Below are 23758 nucleotides of genomic sequence, written 5' to 3' on the forward strand. Positions count from 1 at the left end.
CCTCTGCCTAATGTCACTCCATGTGCTGTATACAACCCACTAGATTTAATTCGCTAAAAGGTGTGGCACATACTATTAGAGATGAATGAAAGTGAATCACAAATCCTTATGAACACATCAGAAGACACGCGAAGTCACCATCTTGCTGCCAGCCACAATGTCTAATGATACCATGACACAGCATATCTTAGTTGCGGTGATCAGTGCACCCGTTACACCGCATAACAACCACGCCCCTCCCCCTAGCTGACCCCATCTTACACCTACAAATTTCCCAATTTGATCGTATGACCTAGTTCTTCTCCATCCTTGGCAACACTTCTCTTGGCATCGGTTCTGCAGCACTAATCAGTTATCTGCCTTACTCATTACACCAACCTACTCCACTCCATTTCTTCATCTCAATCTGATTTAGAATGCCAGCTGCATCTGATTGCTCTCTGATACAAACCTACATTCCTGTCTCGTAATGTTAAACCTACCATGTTTTGTTTCATCGCTAGTTGCACAGTCCTTCCCATCTCCTCAGGTTTTTGTTATGCTTAAGCGCCAACCCCGTATGTTAGTGGAGGCTGAATACTTTTCAAGGAAATCAATAGATTCCACTCGTAACACTATGTGCAAAGGTTCATCAACAGTAGTGTGTTGTTACGTTTCGCCTACGACGCGCGGTATAGCCGGCGCGGATGCAACGGACGCCGGAGCTTCGTTCAAAGCGGCGGACATTTTGGCCCGTTCAGCGCTGCCGCAACGCCTCCCCGCCAAGCGCGTCCAGGCATGTTTCAATGCACGTGTCTTCGTGTGTGCGTGTGTGTGTGGGTGGATGTTGGTGCCCACGCTTGTCAAAGCGCGGCAGCCGGGGAGAGGAGCTCCCCAAGTGTGAAGCGAGGAGGTCTGACCGGCGCCGGCCCGGCGGATGCGTCACTTCTTGTCTCAACGTGTCTCTCAGCGCGTCCGTGTTCCGCTGTCACGGGCGCCTCTCGCAAGCCGTTCCTTCTAGCCCTCGACTCCGAGAGTATAAAAGCAGCTGCCCCGGACGCCGAGAAGGGCTCCGATTTCTTCGGTTGAGTAACGTGCTCTCCCATCTCTCCACTTTGGTCGACCTGACCGGCCACTCTTTTGCGATGCTAGAATAAACAAGTTGTTCTGTCAGCAGTCGACTCATGCTTTGCCAGGACCTTCGGATGCTCCAGTTGTGCCCCAGGCCGCCAGGCCAACGCTACCCTTGGGGCTTGCGACCCATATGCAACAGTGTTGAATTGGACTGGTTGGTACCTACCTTAAATCAAAGGTAACAGCACTGAACACAGGACAATGATGAGAAGAGACGAACAAAGCCACATTTGTCTATTGTGATCGACCTGCCTTTAGCGCTACGTGAAAGGAAACACCTATTCATTACTCAAGCAATGACTTAAGAGATGCGACATTTGACTTCATTAATGCTTTCGAAGTAGCTTGCTTTCTGAACCAATTCCACTGCACTCTCTTTTTTTATTTCAGTAAAATCGAGAAAGAATATTCAGCTTGTTTATTGGAAATCACATACTACTTTTATACTGATTCTCGCAGTACCTAACACTATACTAAATGTACAACCTGACTGCTCCTCGCTAAACTAGTTGGTTCATATTTATTGAAGAGATTATTGAGCACAAAATTATTACAAAGACAGAGCTAGAAACATGTAGACGAGACAAAATCATTTCGTTTCGTTAGTTTTATTTAGATGTTTCTTCTTATTTCACACTCGTTAACTTTTCAATAATATATAAAGTATACTTGCATGAACTCTCTGATGGCAACAGTGTCCATAAAATTGAATTTTGTTTATTATGTACTTGCATGAACAATAACAATTCAAAACATATTGAAAACAGTCATGTGAAACATAAAAGGTATCACTGAGGATGTTTGTGTAGGAATTCACAATAACCAAACAAATGTATTGTACCTGGTGCGACGAAAAACAGACACTCCCACTGTATAATGTGGAGTGGCATGTGTAAAAAAATTATAGTACAGTACAAGTGCACACGGGAATTGCACAAACAAAAATATTCATGTAAAAGAAACAACCCCATAGGCAATTCTATGTAGCACTTTGAAGCATCAAGGGAGCTGCAAATTTCTGTGCTGATAATGCAAGACATTGTCAATGCTATCAGAATTTTGTCAAAGGTCAATACGCTACACCTTATAAAAGGGACCCCACATGCATCCATAATGGCTCACAAAAACTTCACTTACAAAACAAAACATTCTACAGCATGTAAAATACGCATTTCGAGGAATTAGCAAATGCTGCTTTTAAATTTGCTCCATGATTAACTTGAAAAAGTAAAGTGACGATGAACACATTATCCTGAAGATAAGTGGATTTGCAGGGGGTGTTCCAATACATAAGTGGACATAGCAAACATAGTAACAGAAATATTTGTGTAAAATAGTACGTAGTACTTTGAATCATCAAAAGGGCTGTGAGTCTCCATAATTCAATAACATAAGGCACTTTCAACACAATTAACCATGGAACCGGGAACATATCAAAAAACACCTCTATGGGCACAACTGCAGTGAATAACAAGGAATCTCATAACTTTCAACAGAATGTTTTTTTCCAAAACAAATAGAAAGTATTACATATGCAACAGGAAAAAACTTTAACAGAACCGTACCATCAGCATAAATTGAAACGTGAACAATAAAAACTAATCCCTACACTTGTTCCTCATAACTACAAGCAGGTGCTATATGCAATAGTTCTGCAGTCACCAAGTATAGTGGGGACCCAAATGCACATTGTAAAGCTCGAATTAAGTAACTGTTACAAATGCTGGCAAAGATGGAAACTCAATAACACAGCTTAGTCAATATTGATTTATTCGTGTTTTAATTTATGCCTTTAGTACACAGGTGCCACCAGTGACGCATAACATGGGATGTTGAGGTTGCACAAAAAATCTACAAACTTCACGAGACATTGTGTTTGGTGCACCTTTACGTTAATGCAAACTGGAATGTACATGAACAGATGCGCTACTGCTGCTTGGACAGCACTATACTACATTCACAAGCGCAGTTGACACTCCCTAATTTAAACTCTAATGAGCTACAGAATTTTGCCTGAATTATCCAATGTTTGAACAGGACATACAGCCAAATCTCCTTATGATTAAGTGGTGTGTGACACAAAAATATCTTTGTTATACTTGATATTCATTATCAACATATATTTGTTACATGCTGATTCGGCGAGAAACATTTCAAATTTACTTCATTACACCTGATGGTTTGTTATTACCAGGTTTGCTATTTGCAGGTTTCAATGCACTTAAAAACAAAACTACATGCAAGAAAACTCACACGTATGCACCTCGACAATTTCAAACAGAATGCATGCATGACCTTGATAGGTATGTGAATATGTAAGTGATAGGTTGCCTTACTACAACTAGATTAATGGCATGATGGCACCTGCCAATATGCACAGAATTATTAAACAAGGGTATGCTTCAACTAGTATTCGATATTTATGAATGTCCCCTTATCAGTTATTTTTTGCCATATATTTCTAGCTCTAAGAAATATGAGTTTTAAGTTAACCAAAAAATTTGTTTGTTAGGCAGCTTCAAAATGCTTTGACAACATAGCAAACTAACCTAAGCTGTGACTTGCTTGAATTAAAAGGCCATTAAAAAGGCCGGTTTAGAAAATCTCTGTATAAAACTTCAGCAGCAATATGGTCACTCTTACCATCAAAAAAAAAAATAAAGCTTGGTAAGCCAGGTAAGATGGGTAGCAACACATTCTCAAGTTTCTGTACGCCAGTACGCTGTGACGTCGGGGATTTGGACTCTGCCTACTTGAGTGTGGTTAATTGTTTATCAGCAAGCAAGGACTACGGCGCACTTTAAAGAAACCAAGGACTAGACCCTATCAAGTTTGAAAAAAGTTTTCTTCTCCCAAATTGCCCAAGTTGGAGACAATATTTCACATCCCATGACATCACACCAACATACTGGTGCTGACATTTCAGCATAAAACACAAGAAAGGCAAGTTTGGCTCTATAGTTAATCCAGCAAACAAATGAACATAGTTCTTAAAGGGACACTAAAGCGAAACAATAAATCAATTTAGACTAATGAAGCATTGTTTGAGAACCCAGTAGGCAGTAATTTCAAAAAAATAGTTTGATTATTAGATGAGAAAATGAAAGGCCAAGTATCAGTATTTGAATTTGCGCCGAAACCCCAGCGCCGGTACGTCAGCATGACGTCAGGGATTTCAAAGTATGTTTTTGCATTTGGGCCGCGTTGGCTAAATAAAGGTTCCCGAAACTTGCCATGTTTATTATTTGGTTCCTTTAGAACACAATGTAGTCAATTTGTACCGCTATATGTAATTAGTAGGCCCTAGAAGATGCCATAAAAATCCAGACATCACAGCCCCCAGGTGTGGGAACTTAAGTAGGCGTCGCCACCTGTATTTCGTTCTTGCGTTTTTCTGGCTTACCAAACGTCTTATCGTTGCAAGAGTGGTGTTTTCGGTGTTGTAGAATGGTAATTTACTGATGCAGAAGAAATCATTCTTCACTTTAGTGTCCCTTTAAACAATGAATGAACATAGTTCTTGAACAGACTAAACTAATTCGATGCTGCTCGATAGCTAACTTAAATTTTTAACTGTTCCAGGTTGACCATAGTTGCCTATCACATTTAAATAAATGCTACCACACAGAAAAAAGAAAAACTAAGCAACTGTCAGCGTCCGTGCATTCAAACCCCACCACAGTTCATCCATCTATACACACAGATTCAACTCTTCCAGCATTTATCCACCAGCACTTATCCACAGACTCACAGACTCCGGAAATGCAATTTCATGGCAAAATATTTCTGGTGCAAAATCAGGACCATACTAACCAGTGAATCATTGTTCTCACACCAAAAGTGCAGTAAGATGAAAAAAAAAAGATGAGCACTGATAAATGACAGCTGCTACAGTTTAGGGCACAAAGAAATGGCAGTTATGAAGAAGCTTCCGCAAACAAAACAAGCAGTAAGTGACAACGATGAATAGCATCGAGACTAGACGCAATAACTTCTGGCACATGTACATAAACACTTTCTGTGAAACAACTTTTACATGGTTACGAAATGCATTAAGAGTGAAGGATTGTAGTACTGTCAGCATAAAAACATATTCACGCTCTTTTCCTCATCGGCCAATTATGTGACAAATATTATACACGCTTGACTTCACATCCTGCACTAACAATGTTGTTGAAGTCCCATCAGAATAAAAGCACACGCTGCTTCGCTCATCACCGGGTTATGTGGCAGACACAAGCAGGAAATGTGTGGAGTTTTTTTTCAGTGGCCATAGTTTGTTGGCACAAAAAACACGCCTGATTCAGCGAACTCTGACGTGTACATCTTGTATGGCGACAGCAAAATATATTCTTGCACTCAGCATAGGCTACACTCATATTTTACGTGAAAAAAACATTTTGTAATCTTTTATAGATCGTATTATTAAGATGCAACTGACCCCCATACTTGCTCGGCTGGACTCGTAGACCCCCATATACACTCTTCTAATAAATAATAACAAACCAGGCTTCGCAGTCACATACAGCAATTTTTTTTCGGTGGAAGGCAATGTACTATATTTACACAACACTAGGCTACCCTCAACTCTAGGTCGTGCTCAGTTCTAGACCGACACCCAAAATTTGGAATGAGAAAATTTTTAAAATCTCTCCTCACATTTAAGCCAAACGAAAAAAAAAGGCATTCAACTGTTCAGTTAACGTATAATTCATTACATTTTCTGGGAGTCGCCTTATTACGCATCTCAGAGCTCATACTGCTACAGGAGACGGTGCATGTGCGTGTGTAATTAAGGGACACGTGCCAAAATTGTGCCAAACATGGCCCATGACAGTTTCCTTGCTTGGTATGTTTCACTGCACGACTGTACTGTGGCAAAGCTAACTTTATTACATGCTAATGCTGCCAAGTGAATCAATGGTGTGTTTCGGAGATTTTACAGCTTTTTGTTTAATTTGAACTGGTGGATAATTCGACCAGTATCGTCAGTCCCTAGATCAAATAAATGAAATATGACTGTATTCCAGATTTTTTTACTCTCAGTATTTATGTTAAAAATAGCAAATTATTGCTTTTATCTGTGGTCCGTTAAGGCGCTTCTTTGAAGTTCCACACGAAGATTTTCAAGAACACTCTCAGCAATTATTACTGCTATACATTCATTCAAAACACCAGTTATCAGCTATAATTTTATGTATTGCACTATACGTTACGACTACTATGTCTTGAAATAATATGTTAAAACGTAAAAGCACTGAAAATGAGCACATTTGTAGCAGTAACAAAAGAGTTAAAAGCAGTTCACAAAAAAGCATGTGCTTGGCTATCACTGCATGCAGTCTCGCACATTGCACAAGACTCCACAAATTGTCACCCCTAAAAGACTAACCCGGCAATTACGAGCACCAAATCCAGTTTTCTGAGATGTTCTAACATTATCAAGCCAGTGATAAAAGCCAGCAATAAAGTTGTCAAGGCAAGTGCGCTACTTGCAACGCACACACACTATTATCAATAGATTACATTAACAGGCAAAACCAAGACACACTGTGTCAACAGCAACTTTTTCAAGTTTCAAATAAAGGGCTCAGTACAAGAAAATGTGCCTAATTCCTTCTCTTAATCGAAACAATAAACTTGCAATCACAGCAAACACTCTTGCAGAGCCATTAGAGAGCTGCCTAGGTGACATTTAACTACAAAATGCCAAAGGATTAACTAGCACACAATGGTCAGCGTTCTTATTTAAACAACATTGAAACAATTTTTTGTGCTTACCACTACTTCATTATCATTTAAATTTCACAAAGATATCATGTTTCTTGACCTGTATAGTTAAGTAAAATGCTTGCCCTTTGTGCTTGCAGTTTTGTCTGGATAAGTTTTTAATAACACTGGCATATACAGGCTATACCATCGGAGAAACCAGCTGCTACAATGGCACCACTGCCCTTTGGCAACTAAATGCTAGAGCAAGCAAGGCAAATGGTGCCAAGTGTTTCATTAAATGACATGGACCAAAAAATTAAGTCACATGGTAAATTTTAAGCAAAAAGAAAGGCAAAGTAAACAAAAAATCTTCTTTCAGATTTCTCAGACAAAACCACACGTAACTGTGCAAACCACAACCACAGTACCTTAAGTCGCCATCAAAAACATCCTTGCTTATACAAAATGAAAACACTGCAACACACAAAAACACCGCAAGGAAACAGAACTTATGCTCAAGCACACATTCAAGTTCGCACACATTCAAACAAGCTGCTTCAAAAGCAGCTCGCCTTTATAAATTAATACATTCCCTTTGGCAGCACATTTTCACGCCCACCCATCCCTGTGCGTCGTTACTCACTTATGAGTCACATGTCGTGGCAACATGCTTCAAGTGCGCCAAGACCCACTAATCAGTTGTGCAACTTTGAATCTTTCTTTCAACACCAGAAAGATGGCGCCGCTGCACTTGCGACTGCAAACTACAACTTTTATTTAGTTGCATTGACTTTTCATAAAGCTACCGCTTCCACACTACAGGAAAGACATGCATTTTCACAACCCCGTACAGGTGTTATATCAGCCACGACTGACATCGCTGCGAACACGTTTGAAACACATTTGATATGAAAGTATACTACACCGTGGCAAACGTTTGAAGATTCAAATGTCAGAAAAGATGGGCGCACTTTGGTCCCTCTTGCTGTGCTGTTGCAGTATATGATGACAACAGTACAAGATAGGAGTCTAGAGAAAAAGAAACGCTCCAGTATTCAGTCGGCCAAACCAGCCACAACTTTCGTGGACTAACACATCTGATAAACATTAAATAAGTAAGAGACTCAGTGAAATGAAATAACGACAATGAATCAGAAACAATGAATCAGAAGTGTCTGATTCTTACTAAAACATGATTGGTACAAGGACTATTACATTATGAATTAATTGCTTGAATGAATTATGAATCAGTTGCTTGGGTTCTATGTATGCAAAGTGAGTTTCTATGCTTGAAAAGTAGCTAGTGCATAGCCGCATGTTTAAGAAAGCTAGCTGAGGATGCAAGAAAAATATTATGCTACTACTCTACACCTTATAAGGCAGCTGGCACATTACGCTATCATCACACTGTTCTGCCTGCACGTCCCTATTGGCTTGTTTCGACTGACATTTCTGTCGGTTTCTCCCGTTACCTACATAATAGAAATACACACAAAATTTGACAGCCATTCAAGCTGACGTCACCAATGTGTAGTGATGAGGAGAGAGGACTCACATGGCCAATGTGAGAAAAAAAAACATCACGAGAGGCAATTAGGGAACAAGAGGGTGCTACAATTAATATTCTCTTGAACAATTCATGCTTAAATGTAAACACAGAATGGCCACCCATGTGCAGCCAGGCTCAAAAGCTTACGGGACCAGAATCCGGGAAAAGGTCGATTTCCAGCACCAGGGCACACAGCCTGGATTTCGGATGTGCTATGTGTGCCTGCATATACAACCAACCTATCGTTGCACTCGTTTAATGATTGCAAGTTAAAACTGGGCTGACATACGACATTTTTGTGGAAACCATGTTCTATAAAACATTTCAACCTTGCCTCTAGCAGCTGTGCCGTTGACATTTAGGAACTCCCCAAAACTTGTCTAAATGTTGGGAGCGCATTGTAAGCACCCAAAGGCTTTGAGAGGCCACAAGCGTCACTGGGCCCTCTTTGACAATGCATAGCTTCAACCTCGCATGGCAAGTGACCAAATGGGCAAGCAAGAGAGGCCTCAAACTGGAAACAATGTTTCAGTGAGGAGATTTGTGTTAATCGGAGTCAAGACAAGACTCCTTGTCAAAACAATTGTTCCAGCTTGATTGTCGACCACTTCCACACCTCCCTCCGCCTGTGACCCCGCTGTCCTGTTCGCATGGCAGGAAAGCCAAGGACACTCAAAATAGTCCTTTGAAAGGAGGACAACTTGTACAAATGCTTCCATGCAGTCACAGACAGTGTTTTTCGATTCTGAACCAGCATGTAAAAATTTACAATAATGAATGACACACATTGTTAAAGTAGGAAGTCGGTGTAGTACCAAAGAGTAGCTTCAACTCGCATCACTGGATTGTTCCATTTTTTACCAATACAAAGGGTACTAGACAGATCCTGCAATTCTCATTGTTGTGGATGGCTGTAACCCAAAATCACTAATGCATACTATGGCCATTATATGCCCTCACTTGGACAATCTTTCATGCAGCTTGGCTACAATAATCTCGAGCTAATTTGGCTAACCCCGATTTACAACCTGTTGACTGAAGTCAGCCCAGACAATTCAACCATCTCCATTGCTGCCATGACAATGTTTGTTGTCAACAGTTCTCATTGTACCTAAAGAGCGCACTGTGCTCGATTGTTAGGTTCTGCTCATTTTAGTTGTCACCATCATAACTACCGTAACGACTCTTCAAATTGAAAGTCAGTGATAGAAAAGTTCATCAAAGGCAAGATGCTGGCAACATCAAATCGGCACAATTTATGGCTTCGACATTTGGCTTGTGCAGTTGTTGCCTTGATCACCGGGTATTCCAGCGGAAACGACACAGGCAGATTGGCTGTCCATCCACTGGAAGTAGGAAGCCTCTGAACACTGAAGAAAGTTCCGCAGAGGGAACCGGCAATGAGTAGTACAATGCCAGCATAAAAGATCCTGCGAGCGTTAATTGCACTTCAAATATTGGGCACTTGCACCAGGAGAGTCTCATTCATTTCTATACACAAACATTTCCAAGCAACATCTTTACAAATTTCATCACAACAGCCAAGACGCTGAACAGATAAATGCGACCACAACATGCCTGTACAGCAGGCTCCCTTTAAACGAGTACTGACCTTAAGAAATGTTTAAACAACTTTTAAAGGACTTTTAACGGAGAACTGACACAGATTATTAAAATTGTAAAAACTTTACCCCATGTTGTTCGTGTGTCAAGCATGCCATAATTTTACAGCAGGGAGCAAGCATAAAGGGAAACACTGTCTTAAAGGGCTCTAAACCACTCTGAGCTCAAATATTTCTTATATGTAGTGTCAGCTATGCAACAGACTACAATGAACATAGAGCTGCAAGAATTGTTTGAAATGGTGCAGTAACAGGAGTGCTGCAAGCACTTACAAACGAGAATGCGGCCGCTACTGGTTCTCACTCGCTTACACTACCCTCCCCATTTAATCTTTCGCCTCCTCATTATGTACTCTCACCAATCCCATTTAGTGCAGCAAAAGCTACAGGTCGCATCAACGCACCAACAGAAAAGCTCCTCTATTGTCCACCCCTAATTGCTCTCCGCGTGACTCCAACTGAATGGAAGCTTCACAGAACAGTGGTACACGATGGGCGACCACCTCTCCCTTTCCATAAGACACAGCTGGCTCTTGTTAAATTGGCACTATCCTCTGCAGTCAACCGACCAATCGACAGCTTTTACCCTGGTGACATCACGTGCAGCACACAGCTGGCATCGCAATGTGCGAAAAGAAAGGCCAAGAGGATCCCGGAGAGGGACAGACGATTGTTTTTTGAATTAGTAGCCTGTCCCTGCCATGGGAAAGACACAAGGACGGATCCAAGGCATCAAGACGTTACAGCACATCTACCTCCGGGTTACTGAAACCGAAACTAGTTCGTGAAGACAAGTATTATGGTAAACTATATAGGGCACTCTGATGCCTTGCGGTATTTTATTTTCTGGGGTTTAAGGAGTTTAAACCTTCATTTACACAAAAAATGACAAGTTGAAGGTGTCATGACAATGCTCCAATGCTCCTTTAAATCAAACATAAAGGAACAGCAGAAATCTGTTTAGTAGAGTAGTTTGCTGGGCCAGTTGGTGCATGGTGAACGTATAATGGTTTCCACAAGTAGAAACGGACAGGACAACGCTGGTGTGCAGCGTTGTCCTGTCCATTTCTACTTACTTGTGCTCACGTCCGTACTTGCTGGAAACCGTTATACGTTCAGCAGAAATCTGCTCTTGTCAAAATTTACCTTGATAACTGATCACCAAAGCCAAGGTCCCCATTGTGTTCAGCTTAACAGAAAATTCACGTTAGCATAACTTGTTTTGAAGGGTGTCTGCTACATACAGAGCCTTTAGTCTTTCACACCCCTCTGCTCAGACAGCTTTGGGCTGATCGGCCCAGCGTTCAAACCTTGCCGGTCCACCACAATCACTGGCACTTCAGAGGTTGCCATAGCGCGGTTCATTGTTGGCAGTCCTCCTCTGAGTGGTCGGTGAGCTGTCCTCAAATGTGGGATTCTGATAGGTCAGGTCGGCACCATTCCTGGAACCAGCGTCGGGTTCCGGGTACCCATTATCGTTGTCGCCTGGCGGCGGTAGGGGAGGTGGTGGTGGCAATCCGGCCGTCGATCCGTTGAAGTCCGAGTCCTCCGACTCTGCGGGTGGAGAAGGTGGAGGTGCTGGAAGCTCGGTGTCGTACGCGCGTTGCTGCACATCGTACACGGGTTGTCGGCCAAAGCCGGGATTACTGTACGTCTCAGAAAAGTCGTCCTGGTAGCTGCTCGTCCCTGTGTTTGCCGCTTCTTGCATGTTCTGCAGCTTCCAAAGTTGAATGTTCTCCAGTGCGCCAACCAGCACAAGGAAGATGTCGATGATCAGAATGACAACCTGTGCAAACAGCAACCACAAAATATATATCTTAGACACGAGGTCACACTCAGCATGAGGTCACAGGTTCAATTACCGGCCACAGCTGGGGGCAGAATGCAAGAATGTTTGTATACAGTGCCTTGGGTGCACGTTCAAAAGAACCCCGCAGCCGAAATTAATCCGGAGTCATCCACTACGGCAGCCTTGACAGCGTACTATGCACATTTCGTATATTAAACCCTGCGATTTATTTTATATTTTAGTAAAATTGATGACAGTCAAGGAATTTCTAGAAGGAGATTTGCCCTTCTGTCCAAAAGTGCAAAAGAAAGGCGCAATAGTTCGTCAAGTCATCATCACCATCGGCCTAATTGATGTACACTGCAGGACAAAGGCCTCGCCCAACAATCTCCAATGTTCTTTGTCTTACATTGGCCGATTCCATTCGGTGCCTGCAAATTTACTAACTTCACCACATCACCTCAGACCGCCTCAGTATTGGCACATTTAGTCAAATAACAACCACTGTATCATGTAAAAAGACACTGAGATGAAGGAAGGAATTGTGGAAAGTAGATTTATTTTTATTAGTACTAATTTTGAGTGTATAATAATTACAGGGAAGTGATTTGCGCATTATCTTCATATTGTGCATATCTTCATCTTCATAAGGAAATAAACAGGAGTCCAACCCACAGCCTCTACACAATGCAGGTGGTGCTTTCCCATCAAACTACAGCTTGATTACAGCTTTGAAAACTTTTAAGTACTTACATAAACGTTTATGCGACCTAGACTTAAGAGCACTAGCCACACCACTTGCTGCCGTGGCAACGGGAGTGACACACCCATGGGCGTTTCACATGCTCCATTACTACACAGAACACGCTCTCAGGGTCAGGCAGCTGGTTCATACGCCATCATTTTAGAAGGCTTGACACTAACGAGGTTATAAGCATAGTTTCAGTCAGGCCTTTTGAAATCTTCGCTTCCCTAGCCATGTAAAGTATTGTGGTAGTTGCCCATCTGTGGCTAGAAGACTACAGCTCAGAACATGAAGAGAAAGAAGAAAAGTGGGATGGACACAAGTGCTCTTTATGATCATGCTTTGCAGCAAAGTTCAAGGCAGCACAGTAGTCACGAAATATAAAACACAGCAGACTTGTGCAACCTTGAAGTATTGCAACTCAACTTCCAGTGAAGCGGTTGCTTTGAAGCACTCGTATACATTACTAACTTTTCCAAAGACAACTAACGCATGAACTTTAAACTTTGCCTCCATATCCCCTCTATCATGTCCTCCTGGTCCTCCCAAATTTAAAGCCGCTGGCACATTCTGCTAGCCCAGGGCACTGCAAACATGCTGCTTGTTTACTGAAGGGGGAAATAATGAGTGTTTAGCAATTATCACCAAAGCCGATAATAAATACGCACCCTTTAAAGAAGGCCAACTGCAATGAACTTTCACTTTCGATAAATCGAATTTATTGGTAGGAAAGACAGAAACATTGGCTAAATTTGTTATATATGAGTAGTATATACCATTGAAGCAATCTCTGCAAAGCCGCAACGCTGACAATTATCTAATTTTCTTATTAGCAGCTTTAAATAGCCCTCCAAGCAGATGACGCGTGCCACCTGGTCATCAGCGGATATGATACAATCCCTGAACATTGCCTCCAAGATTTCTCAGAGCACCATTGACAGCTGTGGGCACCACCTAATTTTGAAGGTCATGCCGAAGATCCACACTGGTTGTCAACGTTTCGGGTGATATGTCACTTCTGGTGAGCAATAATGGTGTCGTATTTTTCACTTTCAGTATCAAAAACGTCTCTTTCATAATCTTTTCATGCTGCATCCACTCGTATCTCAAACAAAATTTTCCACGGATGCTGCTTTAATCTAAAATATTTGAAACTGGGCTTCCTACACAGTCTAAAATTTTGCTGCAGTTGTCCTTTAGGCTGTCCTTGCGTCACCCCTTAACATGCCCCTCCTCATTCCTTCCAAATCTAAACTTGCTGCCCCATTTACTTCTCACAGAACAACAGGAAAACATGCACATTATAACCTTCAAGTGCGTCTAGTCGCACTAAGAACTTTACTGTAAGAGAGTGAAGTGTTCTTTACAATGGCTTTAGTTCTCAGAACGAACACAGCTGGAACAAAAGTCCATGAGGTGGGCGCGGCCCCCTACCTGAATCCAGAATGCCCATCCTTGTTGCACTTCATAGTAGGCTGGCTGATCTGTGCCCATGCTGCCAAGGATTACCACAATCACCGCAAGGATCACTGTTGGAGAGAAAAAAGAAACTGTCGGAGGTGTTGGCACATACTCATTTACCCTAAATTTAGCTTACTCTGAATTTAAAAGGACTGATTCTCCCACAGAGATTATGACATCCAAATAACATTGTACCAATTGAAATTGAAAGATAAAAATTACACCTCGAGTTTCTCAGCCTGCTTCTTAACTATGAGTCAGCACTTAAACCTTGTGCCTATTTAACACTGCTGACCACAAGACGTACACAACATTATAAGGCCCATGTATTAACGCCATATTTTGCAAACACTGATGCTTACAAGTTCTTTCATTTTTAGCATGGTATTTTAGGATGACACTTGAAACGTGAAACAACAGGCACATGCACGAACTTTCAAGTAAAGTTTAATGCAAGACATATTGAATAAACATACAGAGCAACAAAAGTAAAAAAAGGAAGAAAAAAAAGAAACCAGCCAATCACACGGCAGCTGGCGCTACTATGTGATTATAAGCTACGAGCTTTTAAGTTTTAATTTTTTACTCGTACAGTAAGTGAGTCGAATAATGTTACTGAACCTTACTTAACAATTATTAATAACATCGTTTCTTCTGTATTTTACCTATTGTGTTTACTAGTTGTATAATGTGTTAATTTGATTTTATATTTTGTTCCACGATGGTGCCTGCCCTGTTTGTGTGTTGTAGTGGTCTGCAGCATGAAACAAAAAATATACCGTGTGCAACAGCAGTCCAACCACAGCCACGCACATAGCGTAGTCATGCATTAAATGAAACTCCTAGGACCTTAACCAAACACAGTGACATGATAACAAATTAACAGTGCAAGCAAAAATAAGGACACAGAAAACAACACGACCAACAATTTCTATGTCCCTGGCATATCTGTTCGTAATCGTTGCCTTGTGCTCGAACTGTTAGCTTGTTACCATGGGTTAGCAACTAGCCCAAAAATTCACTTTATTGTAGTGATATACAACATATTCCATCGCACATCCAGTGATACCCAGTGATATTGAATATGTGCCAGGTCAGAACAATGCTATAACAAAGACCCTGCTCCTCATGATCAAACAGATAAACAAGCAATCTCCCTCAAATGAAGTTGCATGATCCTATGACTGCAAATACATGTCCTAATTTTATCCCATCACCTGCGTTTTCACCACCTCACACCGCCTCTGCCGTTCTTGAATGCATTTCCCAAGCCTTGGCACTCATTCAGTTCATCTATTTTTTTATTTACCTACAGTGCTTAGTGGCATTACAGTGGGAGGGGAGACATGATTGATCAATACAAGAAGATCAAAAGCAACCAAAGTAGCTGTGACAAATAGCAAACCATAAGAACATCACAGTTATGATGCAAATAGTTCATTATACATACTATGTATAGCTTCTTTCAGTTCCATGCTTTTATAGACCTCGGAAAAAATTGAGTGAATGTGTTCTATGAGAAATTTCTTTAATCTTAAAATGTAATCCCTCTTATAATCACCGGTTATCTGGTTTGCGCATTACACTGACCACCCAACTCCATTTATTCCTCTTAATCTCAACCGGAATATCAGCTATTTACCCGTTTGCTGCCCAGTCCATATCACTGCCTTCTGAAACACGAAGGTGGTGGTCTAGCTTTTCATTTTATCACTAACAACCTCTAAATGCTACGGCATTCGGCAATGTGAGCACAAAGTAAATGGACCTATAGACTCACATGCAACAACAGTGACAGTAGTCTTGGCCAAACACAGGAATCGCACATCGAGGCACCCGTCTTCGATGTTTCGAATAGACTGGACCAAGCGTATGACGATGAGCGGTAGAGCTCCGAACAGTATGAGCAGGTGAATGATGGCCAATGCTCCGGCGGCCGTGCTGAGTCCGGTCAGCCTCAGGTACGTGATGGGAGCCTCGCAGTCCTCAAAGAAGAACGGCACGCGCTCGCTGCAGACGTACCACAATCCGAAGTGGCCACGCTCGAGAATGGCTCCTGTGGCAACAAGTACAGGGATAGCACGATGGCGTGTAAGAAGGTTTATTTTCACAATGAGGATGAAGGGGGTCAACGACAACAGCTAGTGAGCTTGACCAGCCCTCGACCTCTATATAAGTACAAAGACATAAAGACAAAGATTTTGACAAAATAAATATGTCCTAATGACAAGACGTTAATTCTTCAAAAAATACATTTCGCATACATTGGACACATCCAACGTAGTAAATACAGGCATTCATAACATACAAATTCATCATATGAAGCAATGTGAAAGATAATGAGCATGTCCGAGGTTGATTCCGACAAAGGAGTAGAGAGTAGAATAGACTGCTTTTATTGTCAAGAGAAAGGTACACTGGGAAGTGGAGAAAAAGCATGTGTGTTTCGGGAGAGTTAGCAAAAAGGAAAGGCAGTGAAATAGAAACAATCGAAAGTGAGGGAACATTTTAGTGCTGACGGAAGAGCGGGCTTCTGCATAAGCACGACGTATGGCCGCCAAGATCATGGGACTACTGGCATACGTCGACAACAAGCACGGACAGTGGCTACAAAGACAGGCGCAAACGGCCGGCAACTACAGGCAAACTAGAAAACAATGTCTTGTGTAAGCCGCTGTTCGTAGATTATTTTGGCAACACGTCAGCCCACAAATACATTCGCAGACCAATAATTCGGACTTCATGGGAACTGCCTAAAAGTCAGAATAATCAAGAGTCCAAAATATCGGATTTGCAAGAAAATAAACGACTAATGAGGACTCTGAATAAACGACAGACAGGCAGACAGACGGACGGACAGACAGATCCCTGGCCTAATCAATGTATGGAACAGGAAAAGCCTAACAAACATATTAAATGGTTATGCTATATATAATAAATAAAATTCAATCCATCAGGCAGTCGCGGGGAACTACACATACAAATAAAAAAAGATGAAGCTGCAATGGTATTGCAGTTAGGCTACCCCTGTACCACTTCATTTGCGTCGCCAGGAATAACAGACCTCAGATGACGCCCTTGTTACCTGATCTGAGGAGACGGTTGAAAATATTGCCAGTGAAGTTCGTCATGAAGACTATGATTCTATTGATGAAGACATCTACTGTTCCAGAGTGCGATACTATCTAGAAACTTACGACTGTGCATAATTAGGGCTGCGCATAATTATCAACATTTATTTCCCACATGAACACAACCTTGCCCAAAAGAAGCTGCGATATTTGAAGCAGCACGCTGAAAATTCCATTTTTTCACCGCAGCGATATCAAAACACTCAGACACTTTTCAAATTAAGTGACTGTTAGATAACTTGGCAACTTTGGCTTGGCTTGTCCCATGCTTTTGGCGCAGCCGGTGACTACTGGACTGACTGGACTTCACTAGCAGTGGTTTCAAGAGGGCGCTGGCAACATAACCAATGACCATGCCAGCAATATATCAAAACAAAAATATTGCTCTTTCTGCTCACTCAGTGGCTAAATCAGCATGCGGCCATGCCGCAGAGTCTGAATTATCAAATGGCACGCTGTAAGGTGTCAAAAATTTTGGCTGTCCTTACATTCTAATTAAGCCTATGGCGGTGCCATGAATCCGTTTAATTGACTGGCAAATTTATGTTTTCCTTAATATTTTGTTCTATCGTGGTCCACTAAGAGACGTAATAAGAGAGTTCTACTGTAAATACCTATTTCCAAATAGCAACTATGTCAGCATTTGCATATTTCACTTGCACTGTCACTCCGCTGTGTGTTTGTTGTACAGCCCTGAAAATTATCACTGTTTGTTGCTTGTAGAGCAGCCGAAGGCCCACTCCAGGACAGGTTTCTATTTGCCGATTTCTCAGACTTTGTAGTCCAAACAGGTCCCAAGTTGGCTAAATTCGTGTACATTCATGGCAGACAGAAAATGCAAAACAAAGGCACAGTTTTCAAAGCTACACGGCAAGATACCACATTATTTTAAAAATTCTAATGACAATAACGACCAACCTTGATCAGTCTTTGCAATGTAGGTTCCCCAGTAGGACGGAGGCAGTGAGACCAGCTGCAGGACAATGTTGATGAAGCACAGGATGACCTGGCATCCCGGCAACGCCACTGCGCCCAGGTTCATGCTGGCACTCCTAAACATCTTACGCCTGCATTTGACACAAATAATGTGGCCTCAATACTACTGACACATATATTTACAAACATACGAAGCCAACAGGCAATGAAGCCAAGAAAAGCAGAGGAGAAGTTAACTGATATTTTTAAACTGAAATGCAGAAACGATCACGGGAAGTGAAAGTAGACGAAAACAAGTACATTATATGAAAAACAGACTTCAAAACAAACGGACACATCTCATGGGCGATACCTAGCACCAGTGGCTAAACACATTAAATGGGTCTCTAAAACAACTAAATGTGCACATGTAAGTTTCAGTAACCAGATTTTGGGCATTATTGATTTACGCCAGGACGTTTCGAGACCAGCGAACGTCTGAATTATGCAATTATGCAATTATGCATGCAATTAAAGGCATTTACTGATAGGTAGAAATCAGACATGGAGTACAATAATTTCAAATGAAACAAAGGTCACTTAATCCTGCGTTTCTAACTGCCATATGCATCAGGATTTCTTATCAAGTAGACAATAATACTGCATCCACTTTTTCCTCCACAACCTTTACTCTGAAGTGACTGCATCATATACTAGAAGCATTTTACTCTATAAAATGTTAGAGACAAGGAAACAAGATTTGTATGAAGCAATATGCATACACACAAAACACACACACTAAAAGACAGGTACAAGACAAGAACCTGATGGATGCATACTAGCACTCGCGTTCCCTTACGCTACAGTTCTAATTTTAATATTGCGCATATCCTACGCACTATGAAAATTAATGTTGTGCAAAGCATTTTGCAAGTACCTGGCTACCCGGCATTTCTTGGGCTTTCGCAAAGTGATACCAGGTGGACCAATGTGGTTGTGCGAATTTAGTAATTGTGCCTGTGGATTGCGAGCGTATGTGTGTATGACAACAGGAGCACAACGTCAACCACATCCAAGATGATCTTAGGGTGGCAACGGCATGATTTATACGCCAGGTGTTGAACGCTAGCTTGCAACATGACAATTGTTGGATTCTACATGTGTAGTGGACGAGCGTGAGAGAAACACTGATTGAGATGTCATCAGCGACCACATGTTTCACAATCATACGTGCCTCTGGCTATGTCATGTGGTGTATATTAAAGCAATAATGGAATTTCTACTCCAGTGATGGAGTGTGAAAACATGATTAACATGGGTGATCATGCATGAATTCAGTACAACACTGCACAACTCGCATGTAGTATTAGCCACTATGAGAAAATACTGGGAAAAGTGGGCCATTCCTAGAGATAGAGCAATCTAACATGGTGCCTTAAGTGCGAGTTGGCACAACTGAAGATGAGAAAGTTTGAAAGAGTGTGCTGGCTTTGGAACGCAAGAATTGTGCTTGCGATCGTGGTCTAATGATTAGAACATCGGCTGCTGTGCTCGATGGCAAAGGTTCAATTCGAGAATCGGTCACACCTTACTTCCTTTCTATAAAAGTGAGGCGAGACAGTAACTTATCTATTGCAATGTGCCAAGAATGAGGCAAAGAGTGCTTAAGTTTTGCATTAAAATTACAGGAGCATATGTTTAAATGGGTCATAGAACTTCCGTATGGTTATTATTCGAATGTAGACCAGTTAAAATATTAAGAAACCAACGGAAGGGAAATATTGTGCACCAAAAATAAGCTAATTAACAGTTCAGCTAAGTAACAAGAAATGTGCAGTCAGGCGCAAAAGTTTACGCGACACGAGTCCCACAGCATATATGATGAATTTCTGATTTTATTTATGCATGGTGATTTTAATATAATATGAGCCACTGTGTAGGCGCTGCAAGGGCCAATACAGATAGAAACTATCAATTCGAGCTACCTATAGTAATGTGCCAAGGCTTCGTGGGAATTCAGCTTTTCCGCCAATCCGGTGTCCCTTAAACTTGCGTGACCGACTGCATCAAGAGATTTGAAATTACGGCAGTGCGCCGGAGATCATACCCGACTCGTTGAATGATGAACCGACTCCTTCCTTCTCCGCTCTTGCGCCTCTGTCATCCTGCGGTTACATCGAGAGTGCACGAACCTGCATCGAAAATTATGGGCGTTCACGGTCGCGCACATTTCACATCGAAAAACGAAAAGAAGGTGCAAACAGCACGGACACGCGCTCATCCACGCGTTCTGTGAGCGCCTACCAAAGTTATTCCAGTACCTCTAATACAGAGGAAGAGATCGCAGGTTGCTACAAACAGTCGCGTAAACTTACCATGAGCCGGCACCGGCGGGAGTTCTGTCAACGCCAACTCTCCGTCCGAATACGACCACGGTTACCCCACGGACACCCACATGAAAAAGTAGTTTCACTACTAAAGGCTAGCGCCTTCGGCCGACACGATCGCTCTGGAAACTGCCGCTGACATGCGAGAATCCAACGCCTTCAACGCGGAACGCGAGCGCTGAAAGCGCGATTTGTCACCCGTGCTCTCACCTCGCATCGCCGAGGTGCTCCTGTATCGACCGTTGACGAGCGAAACCAACAAACTTTGTTTTCAAAGTTGTGACCTCCATTCCAGTTCCCCAGTCACAGCCTCCGCTTGTCTTTTCTCGCGCGCGCCAATGGTGCGCAAGTTTGCTACCAGATGGCGCCACAATCGTTGCCAGCTTTGTGCCGGCGCTGCCTACCGTGGGCCTCGGTCTACGAATCAGTTTCGGTTGTTACTTTGCCAAATTTCCCGAAACACGGCAGACGTTTCCGTGCTTCGTCGCAAGATTCAGCGATGATACACCCTGAAATGTGAATCGGACCGAACGTTACCATATGGTACGAACACCTCGGCAATTTTTCTCGCTAAAACAGTAACATGTGTTTCGGCGTATCAAATTCCTCGCTTCTGCGTTCAATGAACGCCCCTGGATGTCCTTGGGGATACGGAGTGATACAACCCGCCCACCGGCGACTTTAATTGAACGTGAGTGTAGGTTACTGCGATGGCCTCGATGCATTCCAAAAGGTATGCGCGACACAACTCGACTACGCGTGCGGCGCTAGCTTGTGTCTCTTGTCGACCGCCGCCAGCGAGAAGGCGATGAATGAATGGTCAAGGGTTTAGGCACAACGCCAAGCACCCAAGTCAAACTTTTTTCTTGTTTCTGTTGTTTATTTCTCCTCGTGGTGTGCCGAATGGTGTGAGTCAACGGGCTACCAAAAATGTTTGACGAACCGCAGCTGGTGGCGATTGCGGTGCACTCGATCGCACGTCAACTAAACTGGATTTAGATGACTGTCATGTTCGTGAGGCCGAATTCAAAACTTTATATTGAGGTCACGGTGATCAAGGCACGTGCGGCCGATTCCATAATGCTTTTCGTTCGTAAGTGCTGTTTCACGATGGCGGGCTGCGAGCACATCTTTGCATCCTTTTTGGGCTTGCATATGCCTTAATTGTTTCACAACAATAATCATATCTTGCGCGCCTTTCCTTCCTTTGGAGCTGTGTGCCTGGTACATTCTTGGCATCGCATTCTTCACGCGAAAGTAGCGAGCACAGAGTTTTCAAGAAAGCAAGCTCAAGTAAGGCAGATGACGATTATTATAGTTTTGGAAGAATTAAGATAAGCCGCAAAGAGTACAAACTTTGAGATGTCCAGCATAACGACTGGCTGGCATATTTGATGTTACGAAGCTACATGTAGCGTAAGATATTAATGCATCTCTGCTGTGTGCGTACGATTAATTCTCCGTAAAGTTTACCAATATGGGCTTGTTTCACTATTTTTTGTGAACGTTGCGTCAGCTCTTACGAAAAATAAATTTCGTTTTCGGAAAGTTTATCCCATTATCTCACTATGCGTTTGAAGCCTCATGACGGTGAAAGCTAAGACGCCAGAGGTGTCTGCCTCGAGTAAGTTTATATACAGACAAGTTCGTGAAGCAGGCAATACAGGCGACAGGAGTATATTTGCTGAAGAAAACCTTGTGATGAAAAACCTGTCTTATAAGTTACAAGTTTCATTCTACATTATTATGTGCTGCATCTAAACTTAAATAAACGTATAACAAACGTCACATGTATCCCACGGGAGGCGTGTGCTCACTATAAGCTTTTAAAATACGTCTGCTATTTCACCTTCCTGAAATTAGGAGTGACCGTTTTGATATGGCAGTTGGGTAATTTACTAAAACAGCTACTAATGTGTTAACTATCAATTAAGAAAACGCAAGCATGACGGATGGCGATCATTCCTGTGGGACGAATTAAGATACGCTCCAAAGGCAGTAAACTATTTTTAGAGCGTGTGTCTTCACGGGAACGTTATCCCTCTTCAACAGCCTTCGCGGAGAAAGAGTACGCGCGGCTTCCATATTTGTAAGGGAAATGAAATGTACGTTCACAACGACGACCATTATATTGTACGGGACAAAATTGCAAACCGAAGGGTGAATTGGGTTACATCACGGACCATTATATTGTACGGGACAAAATTGCAAACCGAAGGGTGAATTGGGTTACATCACGAGAGAATTGCGGCGCAATTACGCATTAAAAACCGTAACCTTTTGAAAGAGTAAAAATGAGGCGAGATTACACCCCACAAGCACGCGTATCACCCGCGCTATTCAATGTTTTCAGTGTTCATTTCTTTTTTTCATTTCTCATCAGCGCACTTGTAGACATTATCTACTTCCCCTGTAAATAATTTCATTTTTAGCGACGCAACTGTGGGCGTTCCTGGCGCACAGATGTTCGCTGAATTAAAATTTAGAGACAACAAGACAACAATGAGATGCAACAAGATGTCCGCTGGCTGAGGGCTAGGAATGGTCGAGAATTCTGGAAGAGACCTCCGTACTGCAAGGTGGGCCATGTTGCAAGAAAGGTATGATGACTCAAATACGAATGTTCAACTTCAACCACTTTTGCAACGATGCCCGACGGTGTCAGTTTGGTGGAGAAACAATTCTAGTCACGTGGAGGCCGACCTTTGCGTCAAGCTTGTCCTCGGTCGCGTGGGTTCTTCCCCGTGACATCTTCAATTTGTGATGGTGACCCCGATTTCACGGACGCCATTTGGATATGCAAGCACTCATGCGTCGTCCACATCGACCTTTCTGTGACTTGAAGGCCATATTACTCACACTGCTTTATTCGCAGAAGTAAACGAAGAAGTACTTTCTACAGCTCCCTCTTCTTTCAAGCGTTTTTCTTTTAATCCTAAACGGACTCTGGATATAAACGTTAGCGTTGTCTGGTGAAATATTTCAATGCCAATAGCATTCTTCGCATGGTCAGACCAGTTTCCGTTCGGCTATCTAGCTATAAATATTTGGGCCGATCCCGAAGATAGCGCTGTCTGATTTCCAAGGTAGTTAGCATCGAGACGCGTTCACCTGGGTATATATCACTGGATAGGAGGCGGGGGATTAAATACTTCTTAAATTAAATGACAAGATACGAGTGACGAGAGCTTCTACTTCTCCTTACCCCGGGGATTACTGGGTATGCGCCACTGGACCTTTGCCGTTTTTGAATAAACATCTCTGACGCCAACTTGGGTCACTGTACGCGTGCCTCTGGGTTCGCGCGGACTTCATGGCGGCACCGCCAGAAGGC

At 42.4% G+C, this 23758-nt stretch overlaps 1 protein-coding gene across 6 annotated transcripts in view; it reads right to left on the reverse strand.

Annotated features, from left to right (window-relative positions):
* Positions 1 to 1808: 1808 nt before the first annotated feature.
* The window catches only part of LOC135915827 (uncharacterized), a 28879-nt gene continuing 6929 nt past the window's right edge, over positions 1809 to 23758 (reverse strand). For 4 of the 6 annotated variants that reach the window (XM_065449009.1, XM_065449006.1, XM_065449004.1 and 1 more), the window contains 5 exons: positions 20145 to 20229; positions 18041 to 18189; positions 15772 to 16047; positions 13965 to 14059; positions 1809 to 11782 (listed from right to left, as the gene is read on the reverse strand). In XM_065449009.1, coding sequence (XP_065305081.1) covers positions 11336 to 11782; positions 13965 to 14059; positions 15772 to 16047; positions 18041 to 18182 — 960 coding nt within the window. In that variant the 5' untranslated portion in view covers positions 18183 to 18189; positions 20145 to 20229 and the 3' untranslated portion in view covers positions 1809 to 11335. Of the gene's footprint in view, positions 11783 to 13964; positions 14060 to 15771; positions 16048 to 18040; positions 18190 to 20144; positions 20230 to 20412; positions 20568 to 20634; positions 20793 to 23758 lie in introns of those variants that run through there. The other 2 variants (XM_065449003.1, XM_065449005.2) reach the window with 2 other exon arrangements.

Source organism: Dermacentor albipictus, chromosome 10, assembly GCF_038994185.2.
Source record: "Dermacentor albipictus isolate Rhodes 1998 colony chromosome 10, USDA_Dalb.pri_finalv2, whole genome shotgun sequence".
In the NCBI taxonomy this organism is placed as follows: Eukaryota; Metazoa; Arthropoda; class Arachnida; order Ixodida; family Ixodidae; genus Dermacentor; species Dermacentor albipictus.